The 15,000-nt window shown below is 45.2% G+C and overlaps 2 protein-coding genes across 7 annotated transcripts in view; both read left to right on the forward strand.

The window, feature by feature from the left end:
• Nucleotides 1–11,337, forward strand: part of LOC108442970 (dnaJ homolog subfamily C member 13) — a 99,864-nt gene extending 88,527 nt beyond the window's left edge. For 5 of the 6 annotated variants that reach the window (XM_017723311.2, XM_017723308.2, XM_017723312.2 and 2 more), the window contains 11 exons: nucleotides 83–182; nucleotides 349–423; nucleotides 512–624; nucleotides 829–998; nucleotides 1,461–1,503; nucleotides 1,892–2,065; nucleotides 2,214–2,393; nucleotides 3,955–4,095; nucleotides 5,338–5,481; nucleotides 6,616–6,715; nucleotides 10,139–11,337. In XM_017723311.2, the coding sequence (XP_017578800.1) occupies nucleotides 83–182; nucleotides 349–423; nucleotides 512–624; nucleotides 829–998; nucleotides 1,461–1,503; nucleotides 1,892–2,065; nucleotides 2,214–2,393; nucleotides 3,955–4,095; nucleotides 5,338–5,481; nucleotides 6,616–6,715; nucleotides 10,139–10,236 (1,338 nt within the window). In that variant the 3' untranslated portion in view covers nucleotides 10,237–11,337. Of the gene's footprint in view, nucleotides 1–82; nucleotides 183–348; nucleotides 424–511; nucleotides 625–828; nucleotides 999–1,460; nucleotides 1,504–1,891; nucleotides 2,066–2,213; nucleotides 2,394–3,954; nucleotides 4,096–5,337; nucleotides 5,482–6,615; nucleotides 6,716–7,941; nucleotides 8,045–10,138 lie in introns of all 6 variants that reach the window. The other variant, XM_017723313.2, reaches the window with a different exon arrangement.
• A 3,283-nt stretch (nucleotides 11,338–14,620) lies between these two features.
• The window catches only part of tmx3b (thioredoxin related transmembrane protein 3b), a 107,470-nt gene continuing 107,090 nt past the window's right edge, over nucleotides 14,621–15,000 (forward strand). Inside the window, exon 1 of the mRNA XM_037534170.1 lies at nucleotides 14,621–14,697. Coding sequence (XP_037390067.1) covers nucleotides 14,664–14,697 — 34 coding nt within the window. The 5' untranslated portion in view covers nucleotides 14,621–14,663. The remainder of the gene's footprint in view (nucleotides 14,698–15,000) is intronic.

Genomic DNA, 15,000 nt, shown 5'->3' on the forward strand with positions numbered 1-15,000 from the left:
GTTAGTCTTCAGGAGGTGATCAGATCTTTGTTTCATTGCTATTGTCTATTGTCTTTGCCGCTGATGTGCGTTTCGGTTCCAGGTTGTGAATACGGTCACGTCTAACCAGGAGTGCGTCAGTAACATCGCGGAGTCGCTGGTTCTGGCCAATCTGCTGGTGCTGCTGCACTCCCTGCCGTCCAGTAAGCTTCACTCTGTCTGAAAAACAGAATGATCTTATTACTGAATAGAGAAGCTCGTCTGAAATGAATGTTTTTGTGTAATTTCTGAAAAGTATGTAATGTAAAAAGTCAAATTTTGACAGATATGAATGAGCTATGACTGCCTTTTTATGACTTGTTCACACAGGCAGGCAGCTTGTACTGGAGACTCTGTATGCACTGACCTCCAACACCAAGATTGTCAAAGAAGCAATGGCCAAAGGTGAGGCTGCCTCTATGAGGGATAAGGCTCTGAGATGTGTAACTGAATATATGTCTCTACACCTTTTTTTTTTTTTTTTTTTTTGCAGGTGCGCTGATCTACCTGCTGGATCTGTTCTGTAACTCCACCCACCCTCAGGTGCGCTCCCAGACTGCTGAGCTCTTCTCCAAGATGACCTCAGACAAGCTGGTCGGCCCCAAGGTGAGCGTTTCCGTGCAGTTTAGATACGCTCCCCGGCGGATGCCACGTCTCACTGTCTGGTTCCTACACGGTTCCTCGCTTCCTGTGAATAGAATCAGGTGTTTCCCCACTGAGCTGATGAGTTATCAGGCGAGCGAGAGCAGGAGAACCACTAATTCCCCTTTCTTTTTCTCTTTTATTCCCTCTCCTGGTTCTGAACCGCAGGTGCGTTTGACTCTGATGCGTTTCTTGCCGGGCGTCTTCATGGATGCCATGCGTGACAACGCAGAAGCAGCCGTGCACATCTTCGAGGGGACGCACGAAAACCCAGAGCTGATCTGGAACGACGCCTCACGAGAGACCGTCTCCACCACCGTCCGAGAGATGATGCTCGAGTGAGTGGCTCTCATGCACACACTGACCTAAAAGCTCTAATGTTCAGCTCAGCGTTCCCCAGACATGAATACTGTGATGGTGAGGTACATCAGCGTTCTAACCCGAGCCGTTCCAGAACTAGAATAAACTAAACGTGCATCGAGAGACTCCAGGGATCGCATGCAATATACATTCTTATAGATGGTTCTTCAAGGGTTCTTTAGTAAAGAAAATGAATCTATATAGAACCATAAAATCTCAAAGCACCCATAGAACCCTGCTGTTTAAGTCAAAGAACCCTTTTTGGTTCTAAATAGGACCATTTTTGCTAAGAGTATAGCACAACAATCCCGTGATTGAGTTTGTAGGTGCTTCAGTGATGAAACAGCTTAATGTTTTAATGCTTGTGCGAAGCTCTCTCCATTCCTCTCGTATTGCACTGTTTTTCTAACATCCATCTGGTTCTTCTCGTCTTCTTTCAGTCACTTCAAGCAGCAGAAGGATAATCCTGATGTAAACTGGAAGGTGAGATGCCGCACTTCCAGTGGTGGGGTTGTTCTTAGACAATCAGGACAGACGACAGAAAGAAAATTAAATAAAGAAAGTAAAACTCTCCTCACAGCAGGACTGCGTCTCTACTGCATCACTGCAACATCATTTCATCATTGGATCGTCTAATTAATGTATAAAGGAAGATTTAAAACATTATAATAATGAAATAAACATATGTGGATAGTTTAAAACAATCAGAGTGTATATTCTCAGTATTATTAGACTGCACGTTTCATTATAAAGGGAGGAAAATATCCTGTTTAACTGGATTAAGTTTGAATAAAATCGTTGTGTTCACAGTTTAACAGTGATGAATTTAATCTGTGTGTGTGTGTGTGTGTGTGTGTGTGTGTGTGTGTAGCTACCTGAAGATTTCACGGTAGCGTACGCAGCAGGACATGGGGAGCTGGAAGTTGGAGGTGTGTTCCTGCGGATCTTCATCGCTCAGCCTGGCTGGGTGCTGCGCAAACCTCGAGAGTTCCTCGTCTCGCTGCTCGAGACCCTCACTGAACTGCTGGAGAAGAACAACCCCAATGTGAGCCCACCCACATAGTCAACCACTCAGACACTCATGTCTAGTTTATCCAGATAGATGTGATGATGACAGATGATGTGACCTCATAACAATGTTCTTTTTTCTTTGTCCCACTTTCGCTGTCCTCCTCTGACCGCCCCTCTATCAGGGGGAGGCGTTGGAGACGGTCACCACGGCGGCCGTGTGTTTGTTCAGCACTCAGACTCAGCTGGCTGACCAGGTTCCTCCTCTGGGTCACCTGCCCCGCATCCTGGCGGCTCTCAACCACAAGAACAATGCTGTCCCCAAAAGTTCCATCAGACTCATCCATGTCCTCTCAGACAATGAGGTGCATTAGATCCACAGCCAAAACATATTTCTTCTAATATTGTTTTTATTTGAGGGTTTTTTTACAGATCTGTAGGTGTTATGATATTCCGTTCTGTAAATAAAGCCACTCCTAACCTCACATGCAAACAAGGTTAATTATAAATACAAGTTAGTATCCAACACTTAGTGATGCCACACCCATTATTCTAATTAGTGTATGTGAACTTTCAGCAACTTTCGTCTTTTTTTTTTTTTTTTTTTTGGACTCTTTGTTTTAAAGGTGCAGTGTGTAAGATTTAGCAGCATCTAGTGGTGAACTTGCAGATTACAGCCAGCTGAACCTCCCTCCCTCACCCCTCCCTTTCCAAGTGTGTAGCAGACCCTACAGTGGCCGTAAGGTGACCCTTTCGGGCCAGTGACAGTCGGTGTGGCTCATTTAAAGGACTGTTCTGGGTATAACGACCTTTGTATCGTTCTGTGGAAGAGATTCCTCTGCTGCTAAATGATCCGGCCTATCAGGATTCAGATCTACAGCAGCGTCATCACCCCTGGTCAGCTGGTGAGGCGGAGTTTGAGGCGTTTGAACAGTGAGTGAGAGCTGAGGTGGCTGTCAAGGTAAATAAAAAGAGAGGGAATTTAATCTGATACTAAACAAATGAACCGGGGCTTGTAGCTTGCGGTGTTGTTGCAGCTGTGAAGAAATTCACGACGCTGAACTGAAGTTGAAATAAAATATGAGCACACAAGAAATAGGCGTGACTCACTAAATACACAGCCTCCCTTAGCTGGAAGCTAAAAGCACACCTGACTTCCCCCAACACTCCAGCTGGATTAGTGCCCTTCAACATAAAAGTCCTCGTCTAAACGAACTTAAAACAGCCCAGCATAAACGTTTCTCTTTCTTTTAACTGATCTATGAGCAGCTGTGTGGCAATGCCATGATAAAAGCAAAAATAAAAGTAATGACATGTTAATTAAAAGTGTTAAATTCTAAGAAGTTCTAAGAAGAAAATGAGTCAGTTCTTTGTGGTTTGGACATTACAGTGTATATACGGTTAATAAATGAACAGGTTAATGGAGAAGTGGGTTTTTCCTCTTTATTTCCTCTGGGCCTGCACCAGCACGGATTTTTCTTCTTTCTACATCTTCCAACCTGGAGCTGCAGAGACACCAAGTTTAAGCTGCCCCTCCGGCGCCCTCTAGAGTCCGTGTTTTTTCCGTTTGGGCTACCGCAGAAACATGGCGGTGGCAGCTTCTGTTGGAAGATGAGCCGCTCCCTGTGCAAATATGAAGGGCTCGTTCTAAGCTAATAAAAAACAGTGATTTGCAAAACATTGGTTTTGTTTACTATATTCGAGTTCTAAATCTTACACACTGCACCTTTAAACCACAGTAAGTAAAGGAACTTGGATCTTAATCAGTAAAATCTGCTTTGGGTTTTTTTTTTTTTTTTTTGGTTCTTCTGTTCCTCATTTTATTCTTGGTCCCATGAAATGCTCTGAGAAGTCTCCTGTACATGTCACTGATGGCCGTTTCCTGTGTTGCCAAACTTGTTTTGTGTCTCTTCTCGCGCTCTGCAGTTATGTGTGCGCTCCATGGCGGCGCTGGAGACCATTGGGCCGTTGATGAGTGGGATGAAGGTCAGGGCTGATATGGCTGGGCTGGCCTGTGAGGCCCTCAACCGCATGTTCCAGAAAGAGCAGACCGAGCTGGTCGCACAGGTACAGCGAGACCAGAAATGTACCCTACAAAACCATTATTTTTCTTATTTCAGTGCCTAATACAGGTGGGTCTTCACAGGAACACTGTGTCTTCAGGAGCTGGCGCAGTGGGCTGATATAATGTGGAGATAATGTCTATATATCTGCCACAACTTGTCAAAAGGCAGAGCTGTCGCTGTGATATATGGCGCTTTTGCATGGGAGTAATTCAAAAAATAAGAGGGGCTGGAATAGAAGCATGCAGAGGCAAACGTTAGCAGCGTTATCTTGGTGTCACTGAGGGTTAAACTGGTAGATGAGGGACTGAGGCTGCCTCTACAGAGGCACGGTAGATCCAAGCCAACGGTAGATCCAAATAACTGGTGCAATGTTGGATCCTCAGTGGATGATATGCCAGAATATAAATAACCATAAAGTTAAAACCCAGGTAAATTAATAATACATACACTATTCTGTTAATACTCACTTAGTTCTGTTAATAAAATGCTTAATGTGGGGAAAATGTCATTGTTTAATTTAATCAGTCACTTAAAGAGAGATTGATTTTGTTTTTATTGGTGATTTTGTTTTTATTGGTGGAACCAGGCGTCGCCATGACTACAACACAGATATAGACACTTTATTTACCATCCAGAACCACCAGAGAACCTACACGAGTCTTCTGAGTTTATATGGAATGTTGATGATGGAAAAACGGTGGAAAATCTGGAATAATGAGTTTTCTTTGGGGACTATTTTGCCGCACAGCGCCCTGCATGTCTCCCTCCACCATGAATGGAGTTGAAGTTCTCTAAACTCTCATAAAACAGCGTCTCAGTCATCAGGCAGTGAATTCAGAACCAGTTCATGTAGGAACTTTCTGTGAGGAGCTTTTAGAGGGACGTCTGGTTCCCATCACCACCACTGTGAGGAGCTTTTAGAGGGACGTCTGGTTCCCATCACCACCACTGTGAGGAGCTTTTAGAGGGACGTCTGGTTCCCATCACCACCACTGTGAGCAGCTCTAAGTTTCTCTAGAAAAGAACATTAAGTGCGCTTAATTACGTGAACATCAGCTGGAATCAGTTCTGAAGTTTAACTTTTGGTGTTCATCCAACTAAGACACACATGCCCACAGTCAGATCTAACTTTTGAGAAGCTGCCTAATCTGCAGATGTCAGTTTTATTTCACCTCATTTAGTCTTGAAATCATTTTCCTGAATTACCGGACCGCTGACCTGCGTTTGTGCGTGTTGTGAACAGGCTCTCAGGGTGGAGCTGGTGCCGTACTTGTTGAAGCTGTTAGAGGGAGTGGGGCTGGAGACTCTGGAGAACCCGTCAGCAACCAAAGCTCAGATCGTCAAAGCTCTAAAATCCATGACTCGCAGCCTCCAGTATGGAGAACAGGTGAGGAGTTTATTTGCTCAGAATATGAGAATAAATATAACATTTAGACGATTTCCAAGCATCTTCTTATGGCTGTTCACTACTAATTGTGGTTATCATCCGATACCTAATTTGGCTAATCAGTGCATCATTATGTTAAACGAAATGAATAAATCTGCTCAGTGTCTGGGGCTTCAGGGAGAAATCCGAGGCCCGGATTCACGAAAGCTTTCGCACAGAAAACTCGTCAAGTTTATTAAGACAAGCACTAACAAGCTCGTTAGAATGGGCCGCATTCTCCAGCATCTTAAGTTTGTTCTCAAGTGTGTTCTTGATGGAGGTCCTAAGAAAACGATTGGTGTTCTTAAAGCGCAGAACTGTTCTCACCTTTGTGCTCTGGAGTGTGTGTGGATCCTGTTCTTACCTAAGAACAAACCCCACATAAGAGAACCCTGGTGACAGTCTTCTGGTGTTAAGTGGGTTTTAAGGATTTGCTTAAGAAAATCTCCGTTGTGTTTTGCTGGAGGTCAGGGAACCGGCCCTGTGACCGGAAGGTTGCCGGTTCGATCCCCTCGGCTGACAGTCCATGACTGAGGTGTCCTTGAGCAAGACACCTAACCCCCAACTGCTCCCCGGGCGCTGCGGATTGGGCTGCCCACCGCTCTGGACAAGTGTGCTCACTGCCCCCTAGTGTGTGTGTGTGGTGTTTCACTTCACGGATGGGTTAAATGTGGAGATGAAATTTCCCCGTTGTGGGACTAATAAGGGTCTCTTAATCTTAATCTTTTCTGTTATTTAATAATATATCCTGGTCTACACGAGTCAGACAGTAATCAGATTTCTGCTTTACAACCAGCCAATAAACTCACAGAAGACGACGTGAAGCGTCGCTCCAGAAATGTTTGCTGACCATTTGAATAGTCAGATAACTGCAGGAATCCGGTTACGATCGGATTATTGAGTGGATGTAAGCGCGTCGGTTTTTTCGGATTCTTAGTCCAACAGAATCTACACACACTCAAGAACACGCTTACCGTATCTGCTTGGGTGCCTGAAACCTTTGCTCAGTCCTGTGTAGAAGACGAGTCGTTTCCTGCGCTCCTCACTCGACTCGGTGAGCCGCAGTACGGTGGTTAACCAGCTGTGTTGTTCCAGGTGAATGAAATCCTGTCTCGGTCCACTGTGTGGAGTGCCTTCAAAGATCAGAAACACGATCTCTTCATCTCAGAGTCGCAGACTGCAGGCTATCTAACAGGTAACACACACACACACACACACACACACACACACACTCGCTGCACTAATGTAAAGCACTGCTGTCCTGCAGCTTCATCACACGCCAGGGCGAAGGCTCTTCCCTCTTTCCCTTCGTTCTTTTCCCTCCAGCACTGCGCAGGCTAATGTTTTCCCTTTTCTAACTCACCTCGGTCAACATCAGTTGATTATATTGTTACAGAAGAATAAATACAAGATCTTCTTTACTCGCTCATCCTCTCTCTGATTGACTGACTGCACGTGTACATGAAAGCCCAGATGAGATTAGCTTTACATCTCAGCACACTTAACACAGGCTTTGTGTGTCTGTACTGGAGAGCCGCACAATACATCACTTCTCAATCGTTATCGTAGCAATATTAAGTGCTGTGGACGTCATAAGTTCATTAATGTGTTTCCAGAAGCCTGTAGTGGAATAAACGTGTATTATATAAGGATTTATTGATAATTGTCTTAAAAGCTGCGTTCACATTACAAGCCTCATTCCTCAAATCCAATTTTTCGCTCAGATCCCGTCTCTCTGACTCGATGGTTCTCACTTGTTTAGGTAAATGAATCAAATCTGTCATTAATGTGATGAACCGGCCTGAAACGACCCTCATGAGCTCCTCCTACTCAGTGACGTCACGTGACTGAATCACTGCATCATCAGCACAAACTAACGAGCAGAACGAGCTTCGCTGAGAAGATCATTAACTCTGATCAGCTCTCGGCTTCATTATTAGAGCCAGACGGAGGAGAAAAAGGTGAGATGAGCTGCTTTTCCACCGTTTACGGGCTTTAACGTCTGCTCGGCGCTGTTGCCATGGTAACGCTGAATGATCAGACCTGAGCATCACATTAAGGTCACACGGCCACGTATCGGATACGCATCCGATGTAGGACCACATATGAAGGTGGGTCAGGTCGGATTTGAAAAGATCAGATTTGCGTCCACACAGCCCTGAAAACACCGGGTCTGAGTCACATTAGAGGAAGAAATCGGATTTGTGCCGCTTCAGCCTGGGAATGTGAACGGAGCCCAATATCTCCATGTAGCCCTGGTCTGTAGGTCCCGAGTGTGTGTTAATGACGTATCTGCTGTGATGCCTAAACCACTAAACCCTCCTCCTGACTTCCTTGATCTGATTCTTATGACTTGGCTCGCTTCCCTCTCTCTTCTCGCCCTCTCTCTTTCCTCCTCTTCTCCTTCTCTTCCTTCCTCAGGTGTGTCTACTCCTTCTCTCCTGGCTGCCAGTAGTCCGTTGCGGGGCGGACTTTAGGGGGCGCCAAACGGGGACCCTCCCCGCCCTCTTTTGCTTTAACGCAGGTAGACTCCCTTCTTCTCTGTGCACTCCATTTCTTTCCCTTCTTCACTCTCGTTTCCCCTTCATCTTCACCTTCACTGCTTCATCTCTTTCTCCTGCCCTGTAGCTCTAGCACTTGACTAGAGCTGCCGTCACGTTCCACCACATGTTCATTAGGGGTGCCACGGAACCGCAAATTCATCCACATGTACATGCGGTCATATGGAGAATAGCCTGTGTGTGAGGACTGAAGAACCTACTGCAGAACCAGATTTCACAAGCAGAACATCAGCTCTAAATAAAAATGAGCTACACTACGTTGCCAAAAGTATTCAGTCACCCATCCAAATCATTGAATTCCATTACATCAATCACTGTCTTACTTTCATTGAAGTCCACATCAATCACACATCGTAAAACGTTTTTCCTGTGTATCGTGACGGACGTCTGAAAGAACCGTGGATCACAATAGAGAACCTTGACATTATGACCAGGAATATGAACTCACAGTAAAGACTGTCATCAGTTTGACTGTAAGTCACTCACGGGTTCTTTAGTGAAGACGATGATTCTGTATGGAACACCGAGCACTCAAAGAACCATTTGCATGCTTAAATGGTTCTTTGCATGGTGAAATTGTTCTTCAGATTGACAGGGAATGTGTTATGTGGTTCTACGTAGAGCCTTTTTGAAAATGGTTCTAGATAGCACCAGAAGAGATTCTTCCATTGTTATAAGCTTTGTGACAGCAGAACGTTTTTGTTGTTTTTCAAAAAGGTTTTGTGTAGAACCACATACAACACATCCTTCGTCAATCTGAAGAACTGTTTAACCATGCAAAGAACCGTTTAAGCATGCAGATGGTTCTACATAGAACCCATGGTTCTATTTCCTTTAAAGAACCATCTCTTTTAAGTGTATAAGAGAAGAGCCTATGGTAGCTTACAGCGGTGGAAGAAGTGCACAAACCATGCAGTGGAGAAAGTAGATACTCAAGGTAAAATATTCCTCCAGTAAAAGTAGAAGTTCCTCCCTTTAGACCTCCACTTGAGTAAAAGTACTAAAGTATTTCCCTTCAAATGTACTTAAGTATAAAGTAAAAGTACTAAAAGAGGAATTCTGGCTCTGATGTCCTGTTATCATTTTTATAACCAGACTGGCTTCATGAACTCATTTCAGGTGAAAGTCCTCCAGCGTCTCTCTTGGTAAACCAGTCTTTTAATAGAACGTCATTAATTAGTGACGCTGACGTCTATTAAAATGATCAGAAGCACAAAACACTGAAGGTAAACAGTTTCCATCAGGGAGAACCGAGTGGCTCTGAAATCACTTTTTACACACAAGCAAAGTTTCAGTTTCAGATTTATTTACAACTTAGTTCCAAGTTTAAGTTGAATAAAAACTGGCTTTAAACTCAGGATCACAGATGAGCTCCTTTACTATGTTGATCTGTAGGCGTCTGTTCATAAACATAAACCAGCCCAAACTCATTTACTATAAAATGAAATGGTGTTTGTAGAAATTCAGAAAAAAGCCGCGTCAGTCTCGACTGCATATGTGGACATATTTCTATATTGAGCTCTATTTACACAAAGTTAGGTTAGTTCATCATTTATGTTGAACAGACTCTCCCAAAGTTTTACGCTGCTGCGCTGACGTTGAACCGCGTGCTGCACTGGGTCGGTATGACCAACAGGTCAAAACCAGCTCTAAACAAAGTGACCGCTGGGCCCTGATTGGCGCTCTGGCTTTGCGCTTCTTTCGTTTTGACATGTTACGTTTTTATACACACAGAAACCAAAAGGAACGACAGATTTCTCAAAATGTAGGAGGAAAAAGTCGGATATTAAACTCTGAAATGTAGTGGAGTGAAAGGAAAAAGTCGCCCAGAACGGAGAAACTTCAGTACAGATACACCAAAAATACTAAAGTACAGAAACCAATTACATTTACTCAGATACTCAGTTACTCAGGTACTCAGTTACTGTCCAGCACTTGTAGCATAGAGAAACGTGTTTTCTGAAAACACTGAGCTCACAGTGTGTGTGTGTGTGTGTGTGTGTGTGTGTGTGTGTGTGTGTGTGTGTGTGTGTGTGTGTGTGTGTTTGTGTGTTCAGGTCCGGGAATAGCAGGTTACCTGACTGCAGGCACGAGTTCTACGGTTATGCCCAGCGTCCCTCCACCCGTAGACAACGACATCGGAGACCAGGGCTGATACACAGACTGATGGACACCAAGCACTACGAACAAGCTCGGCCGCCCAGACCGCACCACTTCCCCCAGAGCAGCGGCCTTCTCATCGTCACGAGAGATGGAGGGAGACGAAGAGAAAGATGGATAGAGTGAGGGAGGGAGATGGAGGTGGGGGGAAGAGGGGAGGACATTCTGCCCCTTTCTGCCCCTCCCATGTCTGCGGTGTTCCCTCACAGCGCTCCGTCTCCAGCGAATCCCTTATTTTCCGCTCTCTGTTTTAAATCCGCACTTCTTTCTCTTCTTCCTAATCTGTCGAATTATGTTGTTTATTTGTGTTTTTTCTCCCAGGAGACAAAGTTTACTTTTGTATGGATATTTTTTAGGATTTTTTGTGCTTTTTTTTTTTTTTTTTTTTTTGGACAGAGAAGATTAAAAAAAAAAAAGAATAAAGAGAGAGAACCGGTAAGGCTGCAGAGATGAAGCTGACTGTGTTCCTTTTCCCCGTCATTCCTTTTCTCATCCCGCCTGCGTCTCTCCAGAACAGTAACACGTTCTAGCTTCTTCATCTTAACCAAATTTCGGACTGTGTGGCGTTTACACGACCGCAGCTCCGCCGACGTGATTCCTCACTTTGTCTGTCCTCCTTTTCTACTCTTGTACCTTAAATGAATGTTTGATTAACGCTGAAGGAAAGAGGAGGTGGAGAAGTGAAACCGCAGAGCTGTGACAGTGTCGCCGTGTCCTGACTGATCTGTTCTTCAAGTCCTTGATGTCTTTGTGTCCTCCAGATCTGCCTTTCTGTAAACCCCAGATCCCTCCTGTCGCCGTCGCCGTCACCATCGCTCTCCGTCTCTCCCGACAGTCTTTTTGTTCTTTCTTCTTTCTTTTCGCCCCCGGAATGCAAAAAGCGCTATTTATGCCGAGTAATGATCGTCACCACCTGAATAAAAGGACCTGGGAGAAGTGATACTGACTCTGATTACCAATCTGTGTGAAAGACTAGTGCAATTGTGAAACTGTCTATAATACGCCGTATATAAACTTTCTATATTGAATGTACATTAAACAAAAATAAATCAGTCACACTTGTACATAAAATTTTAAGAATAAAAGGGAATCCACAGTGTTGTTTTCACTGCTTCCTTTGTCGGTTTGGAGACTCTCTTATCCAGAGACTCTTACAAAAGTGCTGTCTTGTCCACTCGGAGAATGATGGTTCTTCAAGGGTTCTTTAGGGAGGACAGTAATTCTGTATGGAACCGTGAAAATTCAAATAATCATTTACATCGTGAAATCTAATAGTTCTGTATGGGGGCAAAAAAAGGTTCTTTTGTTGTCAAGCTTGTAATAAAAGAAGAACCCTTTTTTATTTAATGTTGAACCACGTGCAACACGTTCTCAACCTGAAGAACCATTTCACCATGTAAAAGAACCATTTAAGCATGCAAAAGGTTCTATATAAACCTTGTGGTTCTATTCCCTTTACTAAATAACCCTTGAGGCGCAAACAAGGGTTCTTCTATTGTTACAGGCTGGATGTAGTAGAAGCCTTTTTGGTGCTATATAGAACCCTGTACAACACATTCTCCATCAATTTGAGCTATAGCACCGTGGAAAGAACCCTTTAAGCATGCAGATGTCGATTTCACTGTCTGTGGTTCTATATAGGATCTTGTGCTTAACAAAGAACCTTGTTTAAGAGTGCAGTATAAATGGGTTCGAGTCCGCTCTCGAGCTCAAACGCTGCCAGAAAACAAAAGCCTGAGTCAGACAAAGCAGCGCGTTTCAGTGAGTGCGTAGACTAGTGGTCAGTTAAGAGACGATCTTCCGCCTGCGAGGGATTCTGCAGCGTTTTAGGGCCACTGTTAATTAAAAATAGAGTTAGAGAAAACAGTCGTACTATTTTGAGAAAAAACTCTGTTATGACAAAGTGGCAGTAATTCCAGGAGAGGTCGGTATTGTCGCCAAAGTCTTTGCAGAGTGAAGCAGCGCCTCCTGGTGTTAAATGAGGGGTGTTGATTCGGTGGAGCTGCGCTTTCATATCGATTCCCCCATAAAGAAACAGTCAGTCTCCCCGTCTCCCCTGCTCATCAGCACCAGCCTGGTATTAGTGTAAGAACCAGAGCAGGAAACTGTGTTTATCTAGATTAAAGAACCAGACGGGCCTGGAGGAAACTGTGTTTATCTAGAATAAAGAGCCGGACGGACTCTGAGGAAACTGTGTTTATCTAGAATAAAGAGCCGGACGGACTCGGAGGAAACCGTGTTTATCTAGAATAAAGAGCCGGACGGACTCTGAGGAAACCATGTTTATCTAGAATAAAGAGCCGGACGGGCTCTGAGGACACCGTGTTTATCTAGAATAAAGAGCCGGACGGACTCTGAGGAAACCGTGTTTATCTAGAATAAAGAGCCGGACGGACTCGGAGGAAACCGTGTTTATCTAGAATAAAGAGCCGGACGGACTCTGAGGAAACCATGTTTATCTAGAATAAAGAGCCGGACGGGCTCTGAGGAAACCGTGTTTATCTAGAATAAAGAGCCGGACGGGCTCTGAGGAATCCGTGTTTATCTAGAATAAAGAGCCGGACGGGCTCTGAGGAATCCGTGTTTATCTAGAATAAAGAGCCGGACGGGCTCTGAGGAAACCGTGTTTATCTAGAATAAAGAGCCGGACGGACTCGGAGGAATCCGTGTTTATCTAGAATAAAAAGCCGGACGGACTGGGAGGAATCCGTGTTTATCTAGAATAAAGAGCCGGACGGGCTCTGAGGAAACCTTGTTTATCTAGAATAAAGAGCCGGACGGGCTCTGAGGAAACCGTGTTTATCTAGAATAAAGAGCCGGACGGGCTCTGAGGAAACCGTGTTTATCTAGAATAAAGAGCCGGACGGGCTCTGAGGAATCTGTGTTTATCTAGAACAAAGAGCCGGACCGGCTCTGAGGAATCCATGTTTATCTAGAATAAAGAGCCGGACGGGCTCTGAGGAAACCGTGTTTATCTAGAATAAAGAGCCGGACGGGCTCTGAGGAATCCGTGTTTATCTAGAATAAAGAGCCGGACGGGCTCTGAGGAATCCGTGTTTATCTAGAATAAAGAGCCCGACGGGCTCTGAGGAATCCGTGTTTATCTAGAATAAAGAGCCGGACGGGCTCTGAGGAATCCGTGTTTATCTAGAATAAAGAGCCGGACGGGCTCTGAGGAATCTGTGTTTATCTAGAACAAAGAGCCGGACCGGCTCTGAGGAAACCGTGTTTATCTAGAATAAAGAGCCGGACGGGCTCTGAGGAATCTGTGTTTATCTAGAACAAAGAGCCGGACCGGCTCTGAGGAATCCGTGTTTATCTAGAATAAAGAGCCGGACGGGCTCTGAGGAAACCGTGTTTATCTAGAATAAAGAGCCGGACGGGCTCTGAGGAATCCGTGTTTATCTAGAATAAAGAGCCGGACGGGCTCTGAGGAATCCGTGTTTATCTAGAATAAAGAGCCGGACGGGCTCTGAGGAATCCGTGTTTATCTAGAATAAAGAGCCGGACGGGCTCTGAGGAATCCGTGTTTATCTAGAATAAAGAGCCGGACGGACTCTGAGGAATCCGTGTTTATCTAGAATAAAGAGCCGGACGGGCTCTGAGGAAACTGTGTTTATCTAGAATAAAGAGCCGGACGGGCTCTGAGGAATCCGTGTTTATCTAGAATAAAGAGCCGGACGGGCTCTGAGGAAACCGTGTTTATCTAGAATAAAGAGCCGGACGGGCTCTGAGGAAACCGTGTTTATCTAGAATAAAGAGCCGGACGGGCTCTGAGGAAACCGTGTTTATCTAGAATAAAGAGCCGGACGGGCTCTGAGGAAACCGTGTTTATCTAGAATAAGTTTCTAGTGTTTGCAAAATTCATTGCTTTCGTAAAGGACCGTGAGATATAACAGCTCGTTTACGGAGCCCCGCTCTTGTATATAAAAAGAATGCATGGCCACGGCTTACTGAGGCATGGAAATGAGATGATTAAGTGGTGGCCACAACTTAGTAAAGCATGGGAATGAGATCATAATGCATGGCCATGACTTAGTAAGCTGTAATCTTGTCCCACGTCTTACTAAGTCATGGCCACAACTTAATCATCTAATTCCCACGCGTTAGGATCTCGTTCCCACACTTTACTAAGTCATGGCCATGACTTAATCATCTAATTCCCACGCGTTAGGATCTCGTTCCTACACTTTACTAAGTCATAGTCACGACTTAATCATCCCATCCCCATGCTTGACTCAGTCGTGGCCCCGCGTTGTTTATATGTGTACAGGATGTCTCCAGCGGGGCTCCGTAGCACCGAAACGCAAACAAACGAAGCAAAACCCCTTCCTCGTTCTCCGCTCGGCAGCGCTACTGCGCATGCGCGGGGAGCGAACGGTTACTTCCCCGTTTCCTGGCTGCAGCGCTCATTCAGGAAAGATGGCAGGAGCGAGAGCGGCGATAGTCTGCGGAGGTACTGAGCACCCCGAGCACCCCGAGCACTCTCAGCACTCTCAGCACTCTCAGCGCTGTCAGCGCTCCTTTATATCAGCGCTGCGACGCCGCGGTGCACCTTTATCTCCTCCCAGCTTCAGCCGGGCCGACACAGCTCGAATAGCGGGCAGAGCTGCCGGTAACCCCGCTGTAGCTGAGCGGAGCTAACAGGCTAACAGTCTGAGGCGCTGTGCTGTCAGAGTGTCTCTCTCTCTCTCTCTCTCTCTCTCTCTCTCTCTCTCTGTCTCTCTCTCTCTCTCTCTCTCTCTCTCTCTCTACACTC

Source organism: Pygocentrus nattereri, chromosome 24, assembly GCF_015220715.1.
Source record: "Pygocentrus nattereri isolate fPygNat1 chromosome 24, fPygNat1.pri, whole genome shotgun sequence".
NCBI classification, from domain to species: Eukaryota; Metazoa; Chordata; class Actinopteri; order Characiformes; family Serrasalmidae; genus Pygocentrus; species Pygocentrus nattereri.